The sequence below is a fragment of the Oncorhynchus keta genome, chromosome 17, assembly GCF_023373465.1.
Source record: "Oncorhynchus keta strain PuntledgeMale-10-30-2019 chromosome 17, Oket_V2, whole genome shotgun sequence".
NCBI classification, from domain to species: domain Eukaryota; kingdom Metazoa; phylum Chordata; class Actinopteri; order Salmoniformes; family Salmonidae; genus Oncorhynchus; species Oncorhynchus keta.
Genome location: NC_068437.1, coordinates 20,183,700 through 20,208,787, shown reverse-complemented (window position 1 = coordinate 20,208,787; position 25,088 = coordinate 20,183,700). Strand labels below are relative to the sequence as shown.

At 42.3% G+C, this 25,088-nt stretch overlaps 2 protein-coding genes and 1 long non-coding RNA gene across 5 annotated transcripts; 1 reads left to right on the top strand and 2 right to left on the bottom strand.

Annotated features, from left to right (window-relative positions):
* Positions 1-4,819: 4,819 nt before the first annotated feature.
* LOC118396122 (uncharacterized) lies at positions 4,820-10,688 on the bottom strand. The gene is made up of 2 exons (XR_004828129.2): positions 10,379-10,688; positions 4,820-5,244 (listed from the first exon to the last, which is right to left on the bottom strand). It is a non-coding gene; the product is annotated as an uncharacterized LOC118396122 (long non-coding RNA).
* Positions 10,689-10,958: 270 nt separating this feature from the next.
* LOC118396565 (ubiquinone biosynthesis protein COQ9-B, mitochondrial-like) lies at positions 10,959-14,420 on the bottom strand. Of its 2 annotated transcripts, none has more exons than XM_035790836.1 (9): positions 14,290-14,420; positions 13,529-13,775; positions 13,221-13,356; positions 12,969-13,111; positions 12,755-12,839; positions 12,247-12,447; positions 11,850-12,005; positions 11,640-11,693; positions 10,959-11,365 (listed from the first exon to the last, which is right to left on the bottom strand). In XM_035790836.1, exons 1-9 carry the CDS (start codon positions 14,345-14,347, stop codon positions 11,330-11,332), a joined length of 1,116 nt encoding a protein of 371 aa, XP_035646729.1. In that variant the 5' UTR covers positions 14,348-14,420; the 3' UTR covers positions 10,959-11,329. The 2 variants fall into 2 exon arrangements, with proteins under 2 accessions (XP_035646729.1, XP_035646730.1); XM_035790837.1 differs by having other exon boundaries at positions 12,343-12,447.
* LOC118396567 (anamorsin-B) lies at positions 14,301-25,040 on the top strand. 2 transcript variants are annotated; one of them, XM_035790838.2, is made up of 9 exons: positions 14,301-14,443; positions 21,784-21,946; positions 22,119-22,262; positions 22,360-22,439; positions 22,527-22,695; positions 22,785-22,861; positions 22,956-23,077; positions 23,276-23,357; positions 23,465-25,040. In XM_035790838.2, the coding sequence occupies exons 2-9, from the start codon at positions 21,790-21,792 to the stop codon at positions 23,573-23,575; spliced, it is 942 nt and encodes a 313-aa protein (XP_035646731.1). In that variant the 5' UTR covers positions 14,301-14,443; positions 21,784-21,789; the 3' UTR covers positions 23,576-25,040. The 2 variants fall into 2 exon arrangements, with proteins under 2 accessions (XP_035646731.1, XP_035646732.1); XM_035790839.1 differs by having other exon boundaries at positions 14,433-14,455.
* The last annotated feature ends 48 nt before the right edge of the window (positions 25,041-25,088 follow it).

The window sequence follows — 25,088 nt, the reverse complement described above, 5'->3', positions numbered from 1 at the left end:
GAAGACTCGACAGCCTGGGTTTCTCAAATGATTGCCTCGCCTGGTTTACCAACTACTTCTCTGATAGAGTTCAGTGTGTCAAATCGGAGGGCCTGTTGTCCAGACATCTGGCTGTTTCTATGGGGGTGCCACAGGGTTCAATCCTCGGGCTGACTCTCTTCTCTGTATACATCAATGATGTCGCTCTTGCTGCTGGTGATTCTCTGGTACACCTCTACGCAGACGACACCAATCTGTTTACTTCTGGCCCCTCTTTGGACACTGTGTTAAATAACATCCAGACGAGCCTCAATGCCATACAACTCTCCTTCCGTGGCCTCCAACTGCTCTTAAACGCAAGGAAAACTATGTGCATGCTATTCAAACGATCACTGCCTACACCTGCTCGCCTGTCCAGCATCACTACTCTGGATGGCTCTGACTTAGAATATGTGGACAACTACAAATACCTAGGTGTCTGGTTAGACTGTAAACTCTCCTTCCAGTCTCACATTAAGCATCTCCAATCCAAAATTAAATCTAGACTTGGCTTCCTATATCGTAAACAAAGCATCCTTCACTCATGCTGCCAAACATACCCTTGTAAAACTGACCATCCTAACGATCCTTGACTTTGGTGATGTCATCTATAAAATAGCCTCCAACACTCTACTCAACAAACTGGATGCGGTCTATCACAGTGTCATCTGTTTTGTCACCAAAGCCCCATACACTACCCACCATTGCAACCTGTACGCTCTCGTTGGTTGGCCCTCGCCTTCATACGCGTTACCAAACCCACTGGCTACAGGTTGTCTACAAGTCTCTGCTAGGTAAAGCCCCGCCTTATCTCAGCTCACTGGTCACCATAACAGCACCCACTCGTAGCACGCGCTCTAGCAGGTATATCGCACTGGACACCCCCAAAGCCAATTCCTCCTTTGGTTGTCTTTCCTTCCAGTTCTCTGCTGCCAATGACTGGAACAAACTGCAAAAACCTCTGAAGCTGGAGACTCATATCTCCCTCACTAACTTTAAGCACCAGCTGTCAGAGCAGCTCACAGATCACTGCACCTGTACATAGCCCATCTATCTACCTACCTCATCCCCATACACTATTTATTTATTTATCTTGCTCCTTTGCACCCCAGTATCTCTACTTGCATCATCTTCTGCACATCTACCATTCCAGTGTTTAATTGCTATATTGTAATTACTTTGCCACCATGGCATATTTATTGCCTTAACTCCCTTATCTTACCTCATTTGCACTCACTGTATATAGACTTTCTGTTTCGTTTGTTCTACTGTATTATTGATTATGTTTTGTTTATTCCATGTGTAACTCTGTGTTGTTGTATGTGTCGCTCTGTGTTGTTGAAATGCTTTATCTTGGCCAGGTCGCAGTTGCAAATGAGAACTTGTTCTCAAATAGCCTACCTGGTTAAATAAAGGTGAAATTAAAAATAAAATAAATATTGCTGAGTCTGCCTTTAATCAAATCAGTGAAGGCTCCTGAGGGGGGGACGGCACATAATAATGTCCAGAATGGAGTAAATGGAATGGTATCAAACAAATGATTTTTTTTCTCATGTGTTTGATACCATTCCATTTACTCCATTCCAGCCATTATTACGAGCTGTCTTCCTCTCAGCAGCCTCCACTGATTGAAATACTGTAGAATTCTCCACTGATTCCTATGAAGGACTGCTCCTACTGGGGAGTGCCAATATGGCTGAAAGGTAACTTCAAAGCCTCTCAATGGTCAATACATAGGGGTGAGGCAACACGGTCGGGACTGATGGTCTGTTTACGTTTATACCTTTGTGGCTAGATGTAGTAGCCCTACAGCGCAATCTAGTGGTCTTGTCAGGGGCAATAGTTGCTGTCAACTATTATTGTGGTAGTATTGTAGCTAAGCCAGGACACCTTCAAAAGGAAGGCCAAGATCATCAGAGACCTCAGCCACCAGAGCCACAGCCATTTCTCCCCGCTTAAATTCAAATCAAATTGTATTTGTCACATGTGCCAAATACAACAGGTAGACAGACCTTACCGTGAAATGCTTAGTTACAAGATCTTAACCAACAGTGCAGTTTTAAGAAAAATAGAGTTACAAAAATATTTACTAAATAAACTAAGGTAAAAAAAGTAACAATAAAATAGCCATAACAAGGCTATATAAAGGGTGTACAGGTACCGAGTCTATGTACAGAGGTACAAGTAATTTGAGGTAGTTGAGGTAATATGTACATGTAGGTATGGGTAAAGTGACTATGCATTGCTAATAAACAGCGAGTAGCTGGGAGGAGGGGGGAGGAGGAGCTCAATGAAAATAGTCCGGGTAGCCATTTGATTAACTGTTCAGCAGTCTTATGGCTTGGGGGTAGAATCTGTTAAGGAGCCTTTTGGACTTAGACTTGGTACTCCTGTACCGCTGGCATGCGGTAACAGAGAGAACAGTCTATGACTTGGGTGACTGGAGTCTATGACATTTCTTTAGGCCTTCCTCTGACACGCCTAGTATAGAGGTCATCGATGGCAGGAAGCTTGGTCCCAGTGATGAACTGGGTCTTACGCACTACCCTCTGTAGAACCTTACAGTCGGATCCAGAGCAGTTGCCATACCAGGCGGGGATGCAACTGGTCAGGATGCCCTCGATAGTGCAGCTGTAAAACTTTTTGAGGATCTGGAGTCCCATGCCAAATCTTTTCAGTCTCCTGAGGGGGAATAGGCGTTGTCATGCTCTCTTCACGACTGTCTTGATGTGGACACCAAGGAACTTGAAGCTCTCCACCCGTTCCACTACAGCCTTGTCGATGTCAATGGGGTCATGTTTGGCTCTCATTTTCCTGTAGTCCACGATCAGCTCCTTTGTCTTGCTCACATTGAGGGAGATGTTGTTGTCCTGGCACCACACTGCCAGGTCTCTGACCTTCTCCCTATAGTCTCATCATTTCCAGTGATCAGGCCTACCACCGTTTTGTCGTAAGCAAACTTAATGATGGTGTTTATGTCGTGCTTGGCCACGCAGTTATTGGTGAACAGGGAGTACAGGATGTGAATAAGCACGCACCCCTGAGGGGCGCCCATATTGAGTACCAGCATGGCAGATGTGTTGTTGCCTACCCTTACCACCTGGGAGCAGCCCGTCAGAAAGTCCAGGATCCAGTTGCAGAGGGAGGAAGTCCAGGATCCAGTTACAGAGGGAGGTATTTAGTCCCAGGGTCCTTAGCTTATTGATGACCTTTGTGGGCACTATGGTGTTGAACACTGAGCTGTAGTCAATGAACAGCATTCTCACATAGGTGTTCCTTCTGTCCAGGTGGGAAAGGGCAGTGCAGAGTGCAATTCAGATTGTGTTATCTGTGGGTCAATATACGAATTGGAGTGGTTATCGGGTTTCCGGGATGATAGTGTTCCATCACTCAGACATTTGCAGTACAGGAGCATCGTGGCTAAATCAGTGGTGGAAAAAGTATACAATTTTCATAGTAAAAGTTAAGATACCTTAAAAGAAAATGACACAAGTGAAAGTCACACAGTAAAATAGTTGAGTAAAAGTCTAAAAGTATTTGGTTTTACATGTACTTAAGTATCAAAAGTAAAAGTATAAATAATTTAAAATTCCTTATATTAAGCAAACCAGAGGACACGATTTTCATATTTTATTCATTTACAAATAGCCAGGGGCAGTTCAACACTGAGACATAATTTACAAATGAAGCATTTGTGTTTAGTGAGTCAGCCAGATAAAAGGCAGTAGGGATGACCAGGGATTTTCCTGTCCTGCTAAGCATTCAAAATATAACCAGTACTTTTGGGTGCCAGGGAAAATGTAAGAAGTAAAAAGCACATTATTTTCTTTAGGAATGTAGTGGAGTGAACATTGTAAAAAGTATTAATAGTAAAGTATATATTTACATAAATTGATAATAGGTAGAGGCTTCAGCGTTCTCCTATCAGTGGCTGGTGGGAGTAGCAATTGAAGGGTGGGCTCATTGTAATGGCTGGAATGGAGTAAATGGAAAGGAGTCAAACATGTGGTTTCCACGTTTGGTGTTTAACCCATTCCAGCGTAACAATGAGCCAATCCTCCAATAGCTCCTCCCACCAGCCGCCACTTCCTCATATGTATATCATTTCTGTAAGATTAAAAATTAAGAAATGGCACAATGCGCAAACCCTGCTCCAATGGGAATTTGCACATGTTAATTATTTTTAGAACAATAACTGACACATTATATCACACTTACACTTTAAAATCACTTATTCCCCAACAGGGGGACAGAGGTTGTTGGGATCCGCAGTAGTCACTGACACCTTTATCTGAAACCTTTAACAGTAGTATCATGTTTGTAGGATTTATAGTTGAAACCGAAATGTACTTTATTTGGGTAGTATACAATCTTATGCTTCGTTTAGAAAACGCCACCAAAGTTTAAGGCAAAAATTAAAGCAGGGTGGTTGGTAGGAGTGTAACGCAAAGGTTGCGTGTTAATCTCTTGGATAACTTTTGCTTTTTAGCTAATTAGCAAGTACTTACTACTTTTTTTGCAATACTTATTGTGAGCTAACCCTTTCCTTAACCAACTACTAACCCTAAACCCTAGCCTAGCTAACGTAAGCCACAAGACATTTGAATTGTAACATACGAAATGGATGGACAGATTTACATACAGAATAATACGAAATGTTCTGAGACCACTTTGCAAGAGAAGGTATATAGGGCTTGTTTGCATTTAGAATATTCTTTGTAGAATTTAGTCCCACATCAGTGACTGCTCACCTATGCTCGCATTCATCACCTTATTTACATTCAAAGGCAAGCACATTCAATCTGGATGAAAATTTGAGTTTATTCTTTCGGTAGACAAAATAAACAATTCAAAACATATTCCAGTAAACAACTTCAACAAAAAGGACAAATATTAACAGAGAACGAAGAGAAAGGAAAAAATGTGGTGGACGATATAAAAACTGCTGATTTCAGTTGGCGAGCTCTTGAATAAACTTTTTTCCTGCTTACATCAGGTTTTTTGTCATCCAAAAAGTTTGATTTGCAACTGGATCTGCTCTCCAAGTCTCAATGTTGTAGGACTGGCTAAAACGGCAGGTCTCAGTTGATAGTGAGGACGTCACTCTGGATTTCGTGGCTCAGCTGGGTCTGTAAATCACTCAGTTTCTTTTTCAGCACTGCCAAAGCAGACATGACGATGGTCTCAGGTCGCAGTGAGCCACACGTCTCCACATTGTAATAGAACCTGCAAAAGTTTGAGACAACAGAAATTAACCGTGACGTCGCTGCCATCTTTATCATCACATACTGCTGTAACAATCAAAACCTCTATCACATACTGGTATTGTCATCATAGGAATGGACACTGATGATTAGGGATGGGTATTTTAATCGATTTCACCACCATTCAAATCATATGTTTTTTCAGATATCTGCTATCTGTTTCAGCAGAAGGGTGGGGCGAGAGAGGAGCATGGGCGAGTGTGTGTGGCAGTCTGTGCACGGAGGGAGAGAAAGTAGCCAAACCGACTCCCGCTAGTTAGGCAAACTTATTGCTGCCATAGGTTATCATACCATCTGGTAGTGCATGTTTTGACTGCATCAAATCTTTGTACCTAAAGAAGCTAGCCAGCTACAGTAGCCATCTAAGTTATTGAGAAAAGTTTGCTGTGCTCCCCGTACTGGTCTACAAGAACTCCATATGAAACGGCCTACCTGTTGGTTGAGCATTGTAGCCGCCTACTTCTCATTTAGCCAATTCTATTTTGCATTGATTATTAATCTCCCACTTCGCTTGTTACACATGGAGACCGACTGTAGCGCTGCTTTGATTGACCGAAATGTGTGTAAACTAGAAGTGACTTACTCTATGGGTCGCAACATGTGTTGAATGTCACAGTCTATCCTTGTAGGCTATGTATCATCGTCACATACAGTGCCTTCGGAAAGTATTCAGACCCCTTGACCTTTTCCACGTTTGTTACAGCCTTATTCCAAAATTGATTAAACATGTTTCCCCCTCAATCTACACATAATACCCCACAATGACAAAACAAAAACAAGTTTTTAGAAATGTTCGCTAATTTATATAAATAAATTAAAAACTGATATATACATTTACTTAAGTATTCAGACCCTTTACTCAGTACATTGTTGAAGCACCGATTGGCAGTGACTACCGCAATGATTCTTCTTGGGTATGACACTACAAGCTTGGCACACCTGTATTTCGGGAGTATCTCCCATTCTTCTCTGCAAACCCTCAGGTTGGATGGGGAGAGTTGCTGGATAGATATTTTCAGGTTTCTCCAGAGATGTTCTTTATTTTATTTTTTTTGTTGAATTTTTACCCCTTTTTCGCCGCAATTTCGTGGTATCCAATTGTTGTAGTAGCTACTATCTTGTCTCATCGCTACAACTCCCGTACGGGCTTGGGAGAGACGAAGGTTGAAAGTCATGCATCCTCCGATACACAACCCAACCAGCCGTACTGCTTCTTAACACAGCGCACATCCAACCCGGAAGCCAGCTGCACCAATGTGCCGGGGGAAACACAGTGTACCTGGCAACCTTGGTTAGCGCTCACTGCGCCTGGCCCGCCACAGGAGTCGCTGGTGCGCGATGAGACAAGGACATCCCTACCGACCAAGCCCTCCCTAACCCGGACGACGCTAGGCCAATTGTGCGTCGCCCCACAGACCTCCCGGTCGCGGCCGGTTATGACAGAGCCTGGGCGTGAACCCAGGGACTCTGATGGCACAGCTGGCGCTGCAGTACAGTACAGCGCCCTTAACCCACTGGCTCCAGGTCATTTACAAGTCCATGCTAGGTAAAGCTCCGCCTTATCTCAGTTCACTGGTCACGATGGCAACACCCATCCGTAGCACGCGCTCCAGCAGGTGTATCTCACTGATCATCCCTAAAGCCAACACCTCATTTGGCCGCCTTTCGTTCCAGTACTCTGCTGCCTGTGACTGGAACGAATTGCAAAAATCTTTGAAGTTGGAGACTTTTATCTCCCTCACCAACTTCAAACATCAGCTATCCGAGCAGCTAACCGATCGCTGCAGTTGTACATAGTCTATAGGTAAATAGCTCACCCTTTTTCACCTACCTCATTCCCATACTGTTTTTATACTGTTTTTATTTATTTACTTTTCTGCTCTTTTGCACACCAATATCTCTACCTGTACATGCCCATCTGATCATTTATCACTCCAGTGTTAATCTGCAAAATTGTATTATTCGCCTACCTCCTCATGCCTTTTGCACACATTGTATATAGACTGCCCATTTTTTTCTACTGTGTTATTGACTTGCTAATTGTTTACTCCATGTGTAACTCTGTGTTGTCTGTTCACACTGCTATGCTTTATCTTGGCCAGGTCGCAGTTGCAAATGAGAACTTGTTCTCAACTAGCCTACCTGGTTAAATAAAGGTGAAAAATAAAAAAAATAAAAAAAAAAAATTAACCACTGCGCTACCCGGGAGGCCACCTCTCCAGAGATGTTCAATCAGGTTCAAGTCCGGGCTCTGGCCGGGCCACTCAAGGACATTCAGACACTTGTACTGAAGCCACTCCTGCGTTGTCTTGGCTGTGTGCTTAGGGTTGTTGTCTAATTGGAAGGTGAACCGTCGCCCCAGTCTCAGGACCTGAGCACTCTGGAGCAGTTCATCATGGATCTCTCTGTACTTTGCTCTGTTCATCTTTGCCTTGATCCTGACTAGTCTCCCGGTCCCTGCCGCTGAAAAACATCCCACTAGCATGATGCTGCCACCACGCTTCACCGTAGTGATGGTGCCAGGTTTCCTCCAGACGTGATCCTTGGCATTCAGGCCAAGAAGTTCCATCTTGGTCTCATCAGAACAGAGAATCTGGTTTCTCATGGTCAGAGTCTTTAGGTGACTTTTGGCAAACTCCAAATGGGCTGTCATGTGCCTTTTTACTGAGGAGTGGCTTCAGTCTGGCCACTACCATAAAGGTCTGAATGGTGAAGCGCTGCAGAGATTGTTGTGCTTCTGGAAGGTTATCCCCATCACCACAGAGGAACTCTGGAGCGGTGTCAGAGTGACCATCGGGTTCTTGGTCACCATCCTGACCAAGGCGCTTCTCCCGATTGCTCAGTTAGGCCAGGCGACCAGCTCTAAGAAGGGTTCCAAACTTCTTCCATTTAAGAATGACAGAGGCCACTGTGTTCTTGGGGACCTTCAATGCTGCAGAAATGTTTTGGTACCCTTCCCCAGATCTGTGCATCGACACAATGCGGTCTCAGAGCTCTACAGACAACTCTCAACCTCATGGCTTGGTTTTGCTCTGACATGTCTATGTAAGGTCCCACAGTTGACAGAACAGGTGTGTGCCTTCCCAAATAATGTCCAATCAGTTGAATTTATGACATAAATTAGCAAAATTATCTAAAAACCTGTTTTCGCTTTGACATTATGGGGTATGTGTAGATTGCTAAGGAATTATTTAAGAAAAAATCAATTTTAGAATAAGGCTGTAACATAAAATGTGAAAAAAGTCAAGAGGTCTGAATACTTTACAAAGGCACTGTGTAGAAATTGATTACATTTTAGAAAAAGCCCTTATACTGTTAAATAAGCCTATATTTGTTCTCCTCAAAAATTAATACTCTCCCAAGTAATCGAATACCAATGTCTGTTTGAATATTTGAATAACCGTGCCCATTCCTGCTGATGATGCACACCCTAAATGCTCCATAACAGACATGTTATGTACCTCTCATATTTGCTATATGGGTCAAATGGGGCTTGCACCTCATCCTCCTCAATCTGACTATTCACTCTTTGGCCTGAGACAGAGAATAGCAGGGTCAATTCTAATGGATAACAATAAGTGACACTCCCTCACATAATACTTTGTCTGTCCCTTAACATTACAAAATAACACACCATTCCTCTGGCCGTGGGTATACAGTGTGCTCGATAAAATCGAGCACACAGCCATGCAATCTCCATAGACAAACATTGCCAGTAGAACAGCCTTACTGAAGAGCTCAGTGACTTTCAACATGGCACCATCAAAGGATCCAGTTTGTCAAATGTCTGCCCTGCTAGAGCTGCCCCAGTCAACTGGAAGTGCTGTTATTGTGAAGTGGAAACGTCTAGGAGCAACAACGGCTCAGCCGCAAAGTGGTAGGCCACAGAAGCTCACAAAATATTTTATTTGACAACGGGACAGTCGAGAGCTGAAGTGGGAAAAGATAGTCTGTCCTCGGTTGCAACACTCACTACGAGTTCCAAACTGCCTCTGGAAGCAACGTCAGCACAAGAACTGTTCGTCGGGCGCTTCATGAAATGTGTTTCCATAGCCAAGCAGCCACACACAAGCCTAAGATCACCATGCGCAATGCCAAGCGTTGGCTGGAGTGGTGTAAAGCTCGCAGCCATTGGACTCTGGACCAGTGGAAACGAGTTCTCTGGAGTGATGAATCACACTTCACCATCTGGCAGTCAGACGGACGAATCTGGGTTTGGCAGATGCCAGGAGAATGCTACCTGCCTAAATGCAAAGTGACAACTGTAAAGTTTGGTGGATGCGGTATAATGGTCTGGGCTAAGCCCCTTAGTTCCAGTGAATGGAAATGTTAATGCTACAATATACAATGACATTCTAGACAAGTCTGTGCTTCAATTTTGTGACAACAGCTTGGAGGAAAGCCTTTTGCAGTTTCAGCATTACAATGCCCGTGTACAAAGTGATGTCCATACAGAAATAGCTTGTCGAGATTGGTGTGATAGAACTTGACTGGCCTGCGCAGAGCCCTGACCTCAAACCCATTGAACACCTTTAGGATGAATTGGAACACCAGCTGTGAGCCAGGCCTAATCCCCAAACATCAGTGCCTGACCTCACTAATGCTCATGGCTGAATGGAAGCAAGTCCCCGCAGCAATGTTCCAACGTGTAGTGCAAAGCCTTTCCAGAAGAGCGGTGGCTGTTTTAGCAACAAAAGGAGGACCAACTCCATATTAACATCCATGATTTTGGAATGAGTTGTTCGACAAGCAGGTGTCCACATACACTGAATTACCAAAAGTATGTTGGAACATACATTGGTTACATCGTGGGAGGCAACCCGTCTCTCGGCTGCTCCCTCCCAGCAAGCCAACTAGTGACCTAACGCTATGTAACTTTACACATGATTTTGTCTAATATTCCATTGCTGCGTCATCATTGACGTGCATACAGAAATATTAAAACATGGACATATGTCATGCTGTAGTTATTTTAATTAATTAAGTATCAGCGGGCGCCAGCTATTCATTGCACTGGCTACGCTCTCACAAGCTACGTAACGAGCTCGTTCACTAGCAAGCTAACGTTTGTATAATTAATTTATATGGTTACTCACGACAGATCCGTGTTCTCTATGACAAATTTAACATTCTCATCCGTTAATTCTGTGATTGGCTGGTTAGCATACGGCATTGTTAACGTATGAGAAAAGCACAGGTATAAATTCTTTATCGATCCGTCTAAAAAAAAAAAACGCACGGCGCGAAAGCCTCAATCGACTCATTGGCCAGAATAAAATAGTCTGTGATTGGTTACCAATTTGTGGTGGGCGTGTTTAACATCCGGGCCACACCTTTCCCCCGTGACGTCGAGAAAGATGTTTCAAAATAAAAGTTTAGTGCGCCTAGGTAAAACACTTATGACGCGTTCCAGACAACTGGGAAATCCTGAAAAAAACCGAACTCTGACTTGGAAAAATCAACTTGAACGTTCATCGAAACTGGCACCTTTCCAGAACTCCCGACTTTCTGACCTTAAGATCGCTTATGTCATGACTTGACCCCATTGTTTTCCTGAGTTCCCAGTTGTCTTGAAAGCACCAACAGCATCGTATGACTACATGGTAAAATCCATGCAGTGTTGTTCATCCCAAGGACCCCTCATCCTAAATCAATAACTGAAAAAAATAAACAAGATTGTTGTTGTAAATGATCTGTGATTTATTTAGGAACTCTCAATGGAGCCGACCAAAAGCATTTAAAATACAATCATATTTTTGCATCCTTTATACAAAAGAAAAATGGATAGGAAGTGGATGTGAGGGAAAACCGTTTCAAACTGGATGAAAGTGAAACCTCATACCAGACCTAAGGCACAATTATATTTGTATTGTGGATAAAAGGCGACTAATCAATAAAACAAACCAACACTATAGGGTATTACAGATAAGAGAAGAAATGTCTGAGCTGTGAGCACAGAAGCTGATCTTCAATGCCACACACACAAACCACTGACTGGCAGAGATCAGAGGGGAAGGGGATGGTGGAACAGAAATAGCCATCTTTTTTCATCGTCTTTGGTTAATCCCTGTTAGATTCTTCAGCTGGAAAAAAAAAAGAAAAAAAATCTCCAGTCACTACTAAACACACAGAATACAATTGGTATTAAACAAATACAGTGCATGACATTAAAACATTTAAACAATCTAGGATTTTGAAAAAAAGTAATCCAAGGTTCTAAGCAATGCTGCTATACATGTTCAAGACACATTCTGCGCGGATACAACAGATCTTCACAATGCCTGGAGAAGTGTTTAAAAAGTCAATTCGTAATAATAATCCTTTGTTTTGTGGATTTTATCTCTCTAGCACCCTCACCGTAACAGCAGCGCCCAAAAGCCCCTGCGCCACTGCTTCTCCTGTAGATGCCGCCTGCAGGACACAATAGCAAAATAGGTGTCAATTACACATATTGAGTTCCCTTAATATAGGTTGTATACTAGTGAGTTCTTTCTAATGATTTATATTTTATCACTAGTGACCTGTTACCTAAGTAAGGGGACTATGCACAGACTAAGGAAATGGTACCTGTTTGGCGGCGCCAGCCATGCTGACAATATCCTGGATTCGGTTTTCAAGGAAGTTCCAGGTGTCCTGGAAGTCTTCTGAGGAGTCCTGTATCATCACCAGCTCAGTGGTGTTATAGATCCCTGTCAGTGCGGCCCGTTTCGTATACCAGTTCAACTGATATAGGAAAAAAGTGAAAACTGAATAACAAAGATTTTGATACATAGACATACTATTAAAGTGGTTGTTGAAAGACAAAAACTTAAAAGGATTTGGATTGGGCTGATTTATAAACAATTGACAAATCATGTCAGTTGTACGCACATGTACAATTAATATGGAGATTAATAGGGTAGACAGAGTTAAAGGTGAAACGGACAATGAGAGTGCAGTGTGAGGATAGGTGGCGAGTAGTAACCTTCGCAGAGGCTGGTCGGATAGTATGAGGTGCCTGATGAACGGGGGTGAGGAAGACATTGGGAGAGGGGTACTTAGGCTGAGAAGGTCGACTCACATCTGTGGAACGGTCTCCAGCGTAGTACCAGATATCATCCACCAGGGTGGAGAGGTGCTTCAGACTGTCTGGGATGTTGTGTGGGAGGAGCAGAATACTCATAGCCTGGAGAGAGGAGAAAGGAAGATATACTTTAAAATCAGCAGAAAAAAAACATGTCTGTTACTGAGTGTAATAATTTGAGGGAGACTAATGTAGATGGCAAAGTGATTCGATCAAGTAAGCTATATGGCACATCTACGCACAGATGTAATAAATGGTTGCCTCTACTAGTGTATCAAGACGATGTTACAAGATCAGGCTACCTTATACCAATCAGTAGCTTGAACTGGTTTAAGGTGAAGAGATTAACTGTCACATGTCTAGTTGGTGTCTAAAGTATAATTGTTATACTGTGTTGTGTGCAAGATACCTGTGGCCAATTATCCATGTATGGTGTCAACATCCTCAATCTAGTCTCCACAGCATCTCTAAGAAACTCAGCAGTTTTCTTTGGTCTGCAAGAAATCACATGGTTAACACATGCTCACACACACCAATAACAATCACATCCATGTTTAAATCCTAACTGCGCACGAAAAGTGCACTATTCTTGCACCTGCTAATTTGAGTGTGAGGGAGCTTACTCAGCCTGACCAAGTTGGACCTGGTTGTGCTGCTCTGCCATTTGCTCTGTTAGCTGGGCATTGCACTGAGCAATGAAGTGCAAAACCAGGTCCCCTGCTCCATTCTGGAACATTCCACTGGAGGCTGCTGAGAGGCCCAGTGTCTGCTCCGAGGAAAACAGTAACAGGAAAGAAACAATTACATTTAGTCACGTAGGTAAATCTCTCCATCCACACAACTACAGTAAATCCAACTTCCCTCCACTCACTTACCTCAGCCCCTGCTGAAATGGCCTCAAGAGTCCAACCATGTAGTTGGACAAAGTCCAGTGCAGCGTTAAGGATGTGTGCTTGCAGTTGCTCCTCTGTTTCATACTCTTCTCCTTGTTCTCCACTCTGGTCTGCATAACTGCAGTGACAATAGGGAGCACACAGCATAGACCATTGGCATGCACACGTCATAAGTAACTTAAGAGCAAAATGTCACATAAATGTTTCAGAGGGGAAAAACCACAACATGGTATTGTAATGTTATTATGCATTGGTAAAATGGGTGTCAGTTCAGTTTGGTGGAACCTAACCTAGTGTTGGGCTGGGGAGCCTCCTTAGCATCAGCTTCGGGTACAGGCGCTTCCTGCGTATATGTGGCAGTGTTGTTTTTAAATGGGTGGGCTCGGTAATGCTCGTGGTAGGTTGTAGTTGAGGATGCAGCAGAGGATGGGGGGACAGGGATGGACTTGTCCTTGTCCTCCTGAAGACGAAGTGCAGCACAGTGGAAGCCTCGTCTCAGGCCATTGCATTGGGGACTGGATGTTTTTGGAACTACCACTACGAGAAACAATTAGAAAAGTATGCTCTAATGATGTTCATACTGACACGATGCATCCTGTATTCTGACTGAGCACACGTATGAACTAAATTGCCTAATATTGGCAAATAATTAAAGCTCCGTAGATTGTGACCGGGGGGTAGTTTCTCGGTAGGAGTCTCTATGTGAGCAGTTTGTGAAAATACTTGGATAATGTAACCCCCGTCACAATTTACGGGGTTAGCCTAATTAGCTAACTATGTTTATTGGATCGAAGAGCTCAATACTTGCAGTTATGATAACTACATGTGTTTTCTTGCGTTGAGATTTAGATTACAATGAGTAGCCAACATTATATTACCAGATTCTGTCCTTCATGATCACCTTCTGCTTAAAGTGACATTGGTTGGCTAGCTAGTTCCCAAGTTCTCTCGCGATTTAGACCTAAATCAAGGTACACGATTACCAAAGTCAAGTCCCTGAGCTACTGGCTAATGCCTACAGACAAAGACCAACTAGCAAGTCTTGGCTCACCGCTGCCAAAACCCCGCAGGGCCCTTCCAACTCGTAGTCCTCGTAGCAGCGCCGCCATATCCAGCTGCTAACAGATATTTAGACATCAGACGCATCATTTTTACGCGACTCACTTACGCAGCACGTAATACACGTCATTGCTTTGACCGGAGAGGTAAGTTAGCAGGTCAGCTAACATTGACCGAAACCCTTTTTGCCTTATTTCACGTTCAGAAAGTTTCAAAATCAAAGCGGAACTACCACACACAGGTTTTGTTAATCTGCAGTGAATTTGCACAGCGAAAACATACATTTTGATGTGGACGTTTTGTTAGCTGTTCGTTAAACAACGTTAGCTTACTAGCTAACTAACTTAGCTGGTTGGTAACTTGTCACAAAGAGAAAAGCACATTTGAACATCTTTAATTAAGAGTCAAGACCAAGATAATGTATTAAATGTGATGTGCTAAAATGGGCTTGATGATGTCTGTATGACTGGCAGTACATTTGCCATAAACGTTCGGTTTCTAGTCAGCTCTAGAGTATTCCATATTACGTTCTAGTTACACCTGATAGCCTGGATATCAGTCTCTTTAGCTAATATACTCCCTGTCATGTGCCAAAGAGACTGGCCTTTCTGCCAGTTACAGACTGTGCCGTTTAAGATTAGAGAGTTTTTTTTTTTTTAAGAGCATGGCTTTATTTCTATTACGGCTTTATTTCTATTACAGCATATTGGATGACTGTCATTCATATTCCATTCACCCAGCTCAATGTAACATCGATAGGTTAAGACTACTATATGATACTCGACCTATAATGAGGTTGCTGTAACCTAGTTTACGAATTCAAGTTTATAACGTAGGTGCACATGTCGGTACAAATGGGTGTAATCAAGGTAACTGAGTGACACATTCAGTACCTCATTGCATGCTCTTGCCTGCATCTAGTTGATCTAGGGTGTAATCATAAATCCAAACAGTTACGCTTTGCAACCAAATTGAGAGTCTCTCTGTTCGGTTTGCTTCCGTTTAAGAAAACTTTTTTTTTTTCTCCAACAGAATTAATACACCCCTGATCAGCAGCACCCACAGATCACATTCATATCAGCCACATACAAACAGCATCATCGCTTTACTTGTTGTATAATTCCTTCTCGCATCTATGCACTCTCCTCCTCTCACTTTTTTCCTTCGCTTGTGGACTTCAGTGAACACCACAACAGCTGTCTGTGACCAGGTGAAAAAAATACTTAGTAAACCCACAGTACAGCAAACAGTTTATCAATTACACTGGCGTGCCCTGGTGGCAATAAATGAATACAACCAAAAGCTTACCTTGACTTGGAAGAGTTCCAGTGTTGGACAGCCTTACATGCTGACCAGACAGGACACATCGCATGCTCGAGCGTCGCAAAATAAATGTAGAAATCCATGTTATTCAATTATTGCGCCAACGAGCCTCTGCGACGCCAAGGGCTAAAATAGAACTCTGGCCCTCGCTACATATTCATCGCCAGACCCACTGGCTCCAGGTCATCTACAAGTCCATGCTAGGTAAAGCTCCGTCTTATCTCAGTTCACTGGTCACGATGGCAACACCCACCCGTAGCATGCGCTCCAGCAGGGGTATCTCACTGATCATCCCTAAAGCCAACACCTCATTTGGCCGCCTTTCCTTCCAGTCTCTGCTGCCTGTGACTGGAACGAATTGCAAAAATCCTTTGAAGTTGGAGACTTTTATCTCCCTCACCAACTTTAAACATCTGCTATCTGAGCAGCGAACCGATCGCTGCAGCTGTACATAGTCCATCGGTAAATAACCCACCCAATTGACCTACCTCATCCCCATACTGTTTTTATTTATTTACTTTTCTGCTCTTTTGCACACCAGTATCTCTACCTGCACATGACCATCTGATAATGTATCACTCCAGTGTTAATCTGCTAAATTGTAATTATTCGCCTGCCTCCTCATGACTTTTGCACACAATGTGTATAGACTTTTTTTTCTTTTTTCTACTGTTATTGACTTGTTTATTCCATGTGTAACTCTGTGTTGCTGTCTGTTCACACTGCTATGCTTTAATCTTGGCCAGGTCGCAGTTGTAAATGAGAACTTGTTCTCAACTAGCCTACCTGGTTAAATAAAAAAATACTATTTCTGACGCAGATCGCGCTGAAAGTCCTGCCTCTCCCATCTCCTCATTGGTTTATAGAAGCAGTTACCCACGTGCCATCTCCTCATTGGTTATATCCACGTGGGTGATTGAAAGACTAACTGTTTTGCCGGTAGTCGTGGTAATACAATGAAAGTTTATAGATGCGATCACCATATAAATTAAACAATGAAAAAGCCTGGAAGGAGGAGAGATGACTAGAAACGATTTGGATGTCCGTTTTATGTGTGGATTAATTGTCGGAATAGAGGTCCTTGTGCATTTCAGGTAAAATAACAACTCAATGTTTATATCCCAGGACAAATTAGCTAGCGACAGCAAGCTATCTAAATAGGTCAAATTAACGTTAGCTAGCAAGTGCAAGCTAACTAGCTAAATTGCCATACATGTTTAATGCTTTTTGAAATGTCCCCAAATTAATGTCATTTGTTCAGAGTTTGTTTTGATATTTTAACATGCGTGTAGTGATCGAATTTGGTGTGTGTGTGTGGGGGGGGCAAAATACATTTATGCACGATGGCGCACGCAAGCAGCCTGTTTGGGTTCCGTGTGAGCCACCCGGCTTAACATAAATATAATACCTCTGTTTGATCCAAGTGTTTGAAAAGTCTAAATTAGCTAGGTGCATTAGCTAAGTAAGTGGGAAAAAAATTATACAAAATCTCTTCTTTTTCTTCTTAATTTAAGACATTAATTTGTTCAAAACTGTTCAACTATTGTCTTTCTCTCTTTAAGTTAAGTCTTTAAATTTGATGTGCTGCAGTGCTAACTAGCTGTAGTTTATGCTTTCAGTACTAGATTAATTCTCTGATTCTTTGATTGGGTGGACATGTCAGTTCATGCTGCAAGAGCTCTGATAGGATGGAGGATGTCCTCCGGAAGTCATCATAATTACTGTGTAAGTCTATGGAAGGGGGTGGGAACCATTAGCATCCAAGGTTTAGTATTGAAGTTTGTTGTACCCAGAGGAGGGCGGAAAATAGCTGTCCTCTGGCTTCACCATGGTGCAACCACAGAGAGTGCTGTTGAGGCCACTGTAAACCATTGCAAAACAGTGCGTTTTAAACCATTATTTGGTGCCTTGAATATATTTAGTGGCGTTTTATCCAAAAAGGACAACTTTTTTTGTTTCATTTTTTATTTTTAGGAAATTCACTGAGTAGGATGGTCCTCCCCCTCCTGAGTAACCTCCGCTGCTTTCTGCCATCTTCAAATATGAACATTCCATCATTAATGAGCTAGAGTTCAGAGGACGTGATCCTGATTTGATTACCCTCAGCTATGCTCAAAGTACAACTATAATGCAAATATTGGAACTATATCACTTTTTTCTCTCCACAGGACACGTTGCTAAGCAACCGATTTTTGATTGTCCAGAGTAGATGAAACTAGTTTGTCAAAAGATGGTAGCTCATATGTCTAAATTCTCAAACTAAATAGTTACATTTTGCAATTCAACCACAAAACTGCTTCGTTCAGAGTTTAAGCCTCAAAATTCAACCATTTGCCTAGCTAAGAGCTAAATGTTTTTGACGTTATAAATCCCAATTCTATTTGAGGCTCCACATGTTGTCGTAGAAAATATTCATGTTATTTCCAACAACCCTTTAAGCAATTCTGCCGTAAATCCAGCGCATATTGAAAGTTTAAATTGCTGAAAGACCAGTCTTTTTGTCAACGACAAGGAGTGGAATGTTAGCTATAGAGATTGCTACTCATGATGTTCTAGTTGTCTTAAACACAATGAGTCTGAGACTGCCATTTAATTCATTTGTGGTGAGGGGCACTGCACAAAACAAAGCCCAAGTCATTTTCCCAACAATTGTTTACAGACAGATTATTTCACTTATAATTCACTGTATCACAATTCCAGTGCGTAAGAAGTTTACATGCACTAAGTTGACTGTGCCTTTAAACAGCTTGGAAAATTCCAGAAAATTACGTCATGGCTTTAGAAGCTTCTGATAGTCTAATTGACACAATTTGAGTCAATTGGAGGTGTACCTGTGGATGTATTTCAAGCCTACCTTAAAACTCAGTGCCTCTTTGCTTGACGTCATGGGAAAATCAAAAGAAATCAGTCAAGACTTCAGAAAAATATAAGCAAGTATAAACACCATGGGACCACGCATCCGTCATACCGCTCAGGAAGGAGACGCGTTCTGTTTCCTAGAGATGAACGTACTTTGAAGTACAAATCAATCCCAGAACAACAGCAAAGGACCTTGTGAAGATGCTGGAGGAAACAGGTACAAAAGTATCTATGTCCACAGTAAAACGAGTCCTATATCGACATAACCTGAAAGGCGTCTCAGCAAGGAAGAAGCCACTGCTCCAAAACCGCCATAAATAAGTTCCAACATTGTGGTAAAATGGCTTAAGGCCAACAAAGTCAAGGTATTGGAGTGGCCATCACAAAGCCCTGATCTCAATCCTAACTAAAATTTGTGGGCACAACTGAAAAAGCATGTGTGAGCAAGGAGGCCTACAAACCTGACTCAGTTACACCAGCTCTGTCAGGAGGAATGGGCCAAATTTCACCCAACTTATTGTGGGAAGCTTGTGGAAGCCTACCCAAAATGTTTGACCCAAGTTAAACAATTTAAAGGCAATGCTACCAAATACTAATTGAGTGTATGTAAACTTCTGACCCACTGGGACGTGATGAAAGAAATAATTCTCTCTACCATTATTCTGACATTTCACATTTCTAAAATAATGTGGTGATCCTAACTGACCTAAGACAGGTATTTTTTACTAGGATTAAATGTCAGGAATTGTGAAAAACCGAGTTTAAATCTATTTGGCTAAGGTGTACGTAAACTTCCAACTTCTACTGTACGTGTGTTCATGAGGTTGGACTCTGAACTGCTGAGGTGAGGTGATCTGATTTTCTTGCTTGGTGGGAAAAAAACAATGAAATGGAACTAAATTTACAAATGTATTTTCACTATAGTCCTTTTATTAATTATAACACAGCAATTGATTACCCCTCCACAGTTTAAAAATGTTTGGCCTACCTCGTATATTTTTTAGTCACCCATGTTTGGTAGCCTATGCTGTTGGGTACAGGGATAGACATAATTTGTAAATGCAAATCTGATTGGATACAGCGTTTGATTATTGGAATATCAACCGCAATTTAAACTTTTTCTTACAGAGGGCTGTCATCTTACACTAACCCTGATCCTTATGTCTGTAAATGGTGCTGGCAGTAACCAATTCAGAACAATTTTGATATCCCAACAGAAGTCAGTAAAGCATTCTGTATGGTACAAGGTCACTTTCACTTCTGTTTCTCAATCTTGAATCTACGACTCGTGAGACAGCTACTATCAGGTACCGATAAACTATTGGGTGGTTGAGTTTACTCCTGTGTCCCCAACACTTGGTGTCTTATCAGCATGACAGTTACAGTGCATTCAGAAAGTATTCTGACCCCTTGACTTTCTCCACAGCCTTATTCTAAAATTGATTAAATTTAACATTTTCCTCATCAATCTACACACAATACCCCATAATGACAAAGTTAAAACAGGTTTTTAGAATACCTTATCAGACAGACCCTTTTCTTTGAGACTCGAAATTGAGCTCCTGTGCAACTGGTTTCCATTGATCATCCTAGAGGTTTCTACACTTGTGATAAATTCAACTGATTGGACATGATTTGGAAAGGCACACCCCTGTGCCTTGGTCACCTCCCTAAGGTCCCACAGTTGACAGTGCATGTCAGAGCAAACACCAAGCCATGAGGTCAAAGTAATTGTCCATAGAGCTCTGAAACGGGATTGTCTAGAGGCACAGATCTGGAGAAGGGTAGCAAAAAAATTCTGCAGCCTTGAAGGTCCCCAAGAACACAGTGGCCTCCATCATTCTTTAATAATGGAAAAATTGATGTAATAAATGTATCACTAGCCACTTTAAACAATGGCACTTTATATCATGTTTACATACCCTACATTACTCATCTCATATGTATATACTGTGCTCTATACCATCTACTGCATCTTGCCTATGCCATTCGGCCATCACTCATTGATATATTTTTATGTACATATTCTTATTAATTCCTTTACACTTGTGTGTATAAGGTAGTTGTTGTGAAATTGTTAGATTACTTGTTAGATATTACTGCATGGTCGGAACTAGAAGCACAAGCATTTCGCTACACTCGCATTAACATCTGCTAACCATGTGTATGTGACAAATAAAATTTGAGTTGATAAATGGAAGACGTTTGGAACCACCAAGACTCTTCCTAGAGCTGGCCACCTGGCCAAACTGAGTAATTGGGGGGAGAAGGGCTTTGGTCAGGGAGGTGACCAAGAACTCAATGCTCACTCTTGAGAGAGCTCCAGAGTTCCTCTGTGGAGATGGGAGAACCTTCCAGAAGGAGAACCATCTCTGCAGCACTCCACCAATCAGGCCTTTATGGTAGAGTGGCCAGACGGAAGCCACTCCTCAGTAAAATGACAGCACGCTTGGAGTTTGCCAAAATGCACCTAAAGGACTCTGACATGAGAAACAAGATGATCTAGTCTGTAGAAACAAATAATTAACTATTTGGCCTGAATGGCAAGCGTCACATCTGGAGGAAACCTGACACCATGGTGGTGGCAGCATCATGCTATGGGGATGTTTTTCAGCGGCAGGGACCGGGAGACTAGTCAGGATTGAGGGAAAGATGAACCGTGCAAAGTACAGAGAGATTCATGATGAACTGCTCCAGAGTGCTCAGGTCCTCAGACTGGGACGACAGTTCACCTTCCAACAGGACAATGACCCTAAGCACACAGCCAAGACAACGCAGGAGTGGCTTCGGGAGAAGTGTCTGAATGTCTTTGAGTGGCCCAGCCAGAGCCTAGACTTGAAAATGGCTGTGCAGCAACGCTCCCTATCCAACCTGACAGAGTTTGAGAGGATCTGCAGAGAAGAATGGGAGAAACTCCCAAAATACATGGGTGCCAAGCTTGTAGCGTCATACCCAAGAAGACTCTAGGCTGCCAAAGGTGCTTCAACAAAGTACTGAGTAAAGGGTCTAAATATTTATGTAAATGTGATTTCAGTTTCAAATGTTTTATAAATTTGTTTTGTCATGGGGTATTGTGTGATATTTTTTAAATCCATTTTAGAATAAGACTAACTTAACAAAATGTGGAAAAGTCAAAGGGTCTGAGTACTTTCTGAATGCACTGTATGTTCTGTCTGCTTGGGTATCTCAATTTTGGGAGGAGTCAGTTAGGGGGCAGTGTCCACATTTTGGTGGTTTCTTTGGATTGATTTAACTTTAAATGCTAGTAAGTGTGTTAATGTATTGACTGTTGTTCTGTTTGCAGGAGACCATGGCAGACCTTGGTGTAAAAGCAGGGGATAAGGTGCTGTTGGTGTGGAGCCAACCCTCATCCCCAACAACCCTGAAGGAGCTGGCAGAGAGTCTAGGGTCCATGGTTGGCTCTGAGGGCCGAGTGTCACTGGAGAATATGGAGAGACTTCTAATGTGTGAGTGACCCTTTCCTAAGGTTGTTTCAACAGTTGGCCAATGCTATATCAAAACTCTTGCATTCTGATGTTCTATGCACTTGTTAAAAGGCATTGTATTGTAAAATTGTACTTGCTACTCTAACGATAAGGTGAGCCACCAAAATACCTGCCAATCCTCTCCTTTCCTCAGCTTCACATGCAGCATCAACTTATGACTGGGTCCTCTCAAGTCTACTCCCTGACAGCGCTTCCATTCACACCTCAGAGACGCTAGCAGAGATGGCCAGAGTGATAAAACCTGGTGGGAAACTAGTGCTAGAGGAACCTGTTACAGGTAAGAGGGGTGAAGAGGGCAATGTCTCCATGGTCATTATTGAGGACACATAGTAAATTACTGACTCTTGACACTTGATACCTGTCCTTTTTCTCAGGAACTAATGACCAACAAGTGAGGACTGCTGAAAAACTTATGTCAGCCTTGAAGTTGTCTGGCCTGGTGTCTGTCACTGAGGTGAGTAAACCAGCACTGGATTGGTAAATATACACTCCTCCAGGCTCTTTATACACTGACACATTTTTTGTTTACCAACATTGGCAGATCAGTAAAGGACCCCTGACTCCAGAAATGTTGTCTGCCCTGAGGACATCTACAGGCTTCCAGGGGAACACTCTCTCCAGGGTGCGCATGTCTGCTTCCAAACCCAACTTTGAGGTGGGCTCCTCTAGCCAGCTGAAGCTTTCCTTTGGGAAAAAGACACTAAAACCAGGTATGTGAAGTTCTCCTTCCTTCTGTTACTATTCCAAACTTTTCCTCTTGCTTCTGGCCTTTACAAATGTATTCCTTTTCTTGTTGCAGAAGACAAACCAGCTCTTGACCCCAATGTTGAAAAGGCATGGACCCTGTCAGCCAATGACATGGATGATGATGATGTGGTGTGTGTTTGGTTGTATTTGTGTGTAGATCTATAAATCTATGATTTACTGCATTCGATGGTGGTCTCAATATGCCTTTCACCTGTCCCTTCAGGACCTGGTGGACTCCGATGCTCTCCTGGATGCAGATGATCTAAAGAAGCCAGATGCAGCCTCCCTCAAGGCGCCCTCTTGTGGTGACGGAACAACCAAGAAAAAGAAAGCTTGCAAGAACTGGTGAGAAACACCCCTCACCCTTTCTTTGGTTACAGAAAAGAGGGCTCATCCATACACCAACAAGATTGCTGGAGTCATAACCAAGAGACATGAGTGATGACGTTCAACTGATTATTGAATATCCCTTATGCAAATATGGAGATAATCACACATAGTTGCCTTGTATCATAATTGTAATTTGTCATTACTCCTATGTAGCTCTTGTGGTCTTGCTGAGGAGTTAGAACAAGAAAGCAAGGGTGTCCAGACGATCAGCCAGCCCAAGTCAGCGTGTGGAAGTGTGAGTGTCACTCTTTTCCCATCATACTATAGCTTTCTGTGTCGGCACATGTCTCTTTGTGAAGCCAGTTTGTAGTTGTTGACCTGACCTTTTGATCTGTATTTCAGTGTTACCTGGGTGATGCCTTCCGATGTGCCAGCTGTCCGTATCTTGGGATGCCTGCCTTTAAACCTGGGGAGAAGGTTATCCTGGCCAACATGGGGCTAAATGATGCCTAGGAACACATATTTATGTAGTGTCACATTATTTACATTCCTTACACACTGCTAACCTATCACCCCCTAGAGCAATGTTCCCTCTTTTTTCCAGCACTGGGCAAATGTCAGGTCTGCTGTGCACATACTTGAATGTTGTGAAAACTCACATTTACTGTGAACACTGAGGATGTACCCACTTTAAGTTAGTTTTAACAGTGGTCAAGTACGCTACTGTTGCTATTTGAACATAATGTAGGCCTATCAGTGTGGCCTACCATCAAAAACAATGAAAACATGCATCCTGTAACATGGAAATAGAACAGCTATCAATCAGCCTACAGTAGCAGCTAATGTGTGGTGTTAAATGTAGGTCTACATTCCATAAGACTTTAGAAAAAAACATGCAGGGCTTTACATTAACCTGTTTATCCACTTGTCCTTCAGACAAGGTGACAAAAAATATTATTTGATGCAAGAAACTACTTTACAAAATAAAATGCATTTATTAATCCCATACCATTATTACAGAAAGACAAATTATCCTACCCTCTCTATATTGGCTACTTAACTCAATAACTAGCAAAGTATATTAACAAAATGTGCACACATGGCAACATGCAGCTCTTGCTTTGATCTCAACACAAGCGTATCTACTAACGACCACTCATGCTGTAAACACAGTCCAGTTCAAAGGAAACGGCACAGATCCATATATGGCAATGTTTTATTTGCAAATAGGCTTACTGCAGCTCTGATTATGCTCCACTGGTCTGTGTAGACTGCAAAGTATGGGCTGAGTCGTGCAGTGTCAATGCAATATAATCTTACTCTGATGCGTTCTGCTTAATAACAAAATCTCTTGCATAGTTTGTTTTGTTTCAGTATGTTGCAATGAAAGTGGCTAATAGTGTTGATTCGATCACAATTGTCAGAGTAAAGGGAAAACATTATCAGTGTAACTAACAGGGAAAACTCTGAAGTTTAATCCCATGCTTCTCTCTCTCTTTGGGCTGATATTTATTTTGCTCCGCAGTCCCGGGGGATCTGCACGGCAGTCTCGGGGCTACTGCGCACCCACTTGCAGCTTAGAGGGAAGATTGCCCTGCAGTATTTGTTCAATGCCGGGTTCTCAATGAGGAGAGTGGTTCTACATCTAATTTATGTGAGAGCAAAAACCAGATTGAGTTTAAGAAAATGAAGGCCTAATGCACTGAATTGCAGTCAGAAATGTGTTATTGCTGGTTGTATACAGTTGTAATACATGTATTAGGAGTAGAATTTAAAGTATCCAAACATGACTGAATACATCATCATTGCATCAATCCAGGCTACGACCATGTGAAAACTACAATATGCTACTGGATACAGTGAAGATTTCACAGAGCAGTCACCATATTTCAAGTATAACTGGAACTGTCGATTTGTCAGTTCAGTGAATCGTGTGTATTTTACTATCTTTTTAACAATAAAAAATCTGTTAATCATAGTACAACTTCATTTTTTTCAGGATAACCAAAAGATTGTTAGATCGAAT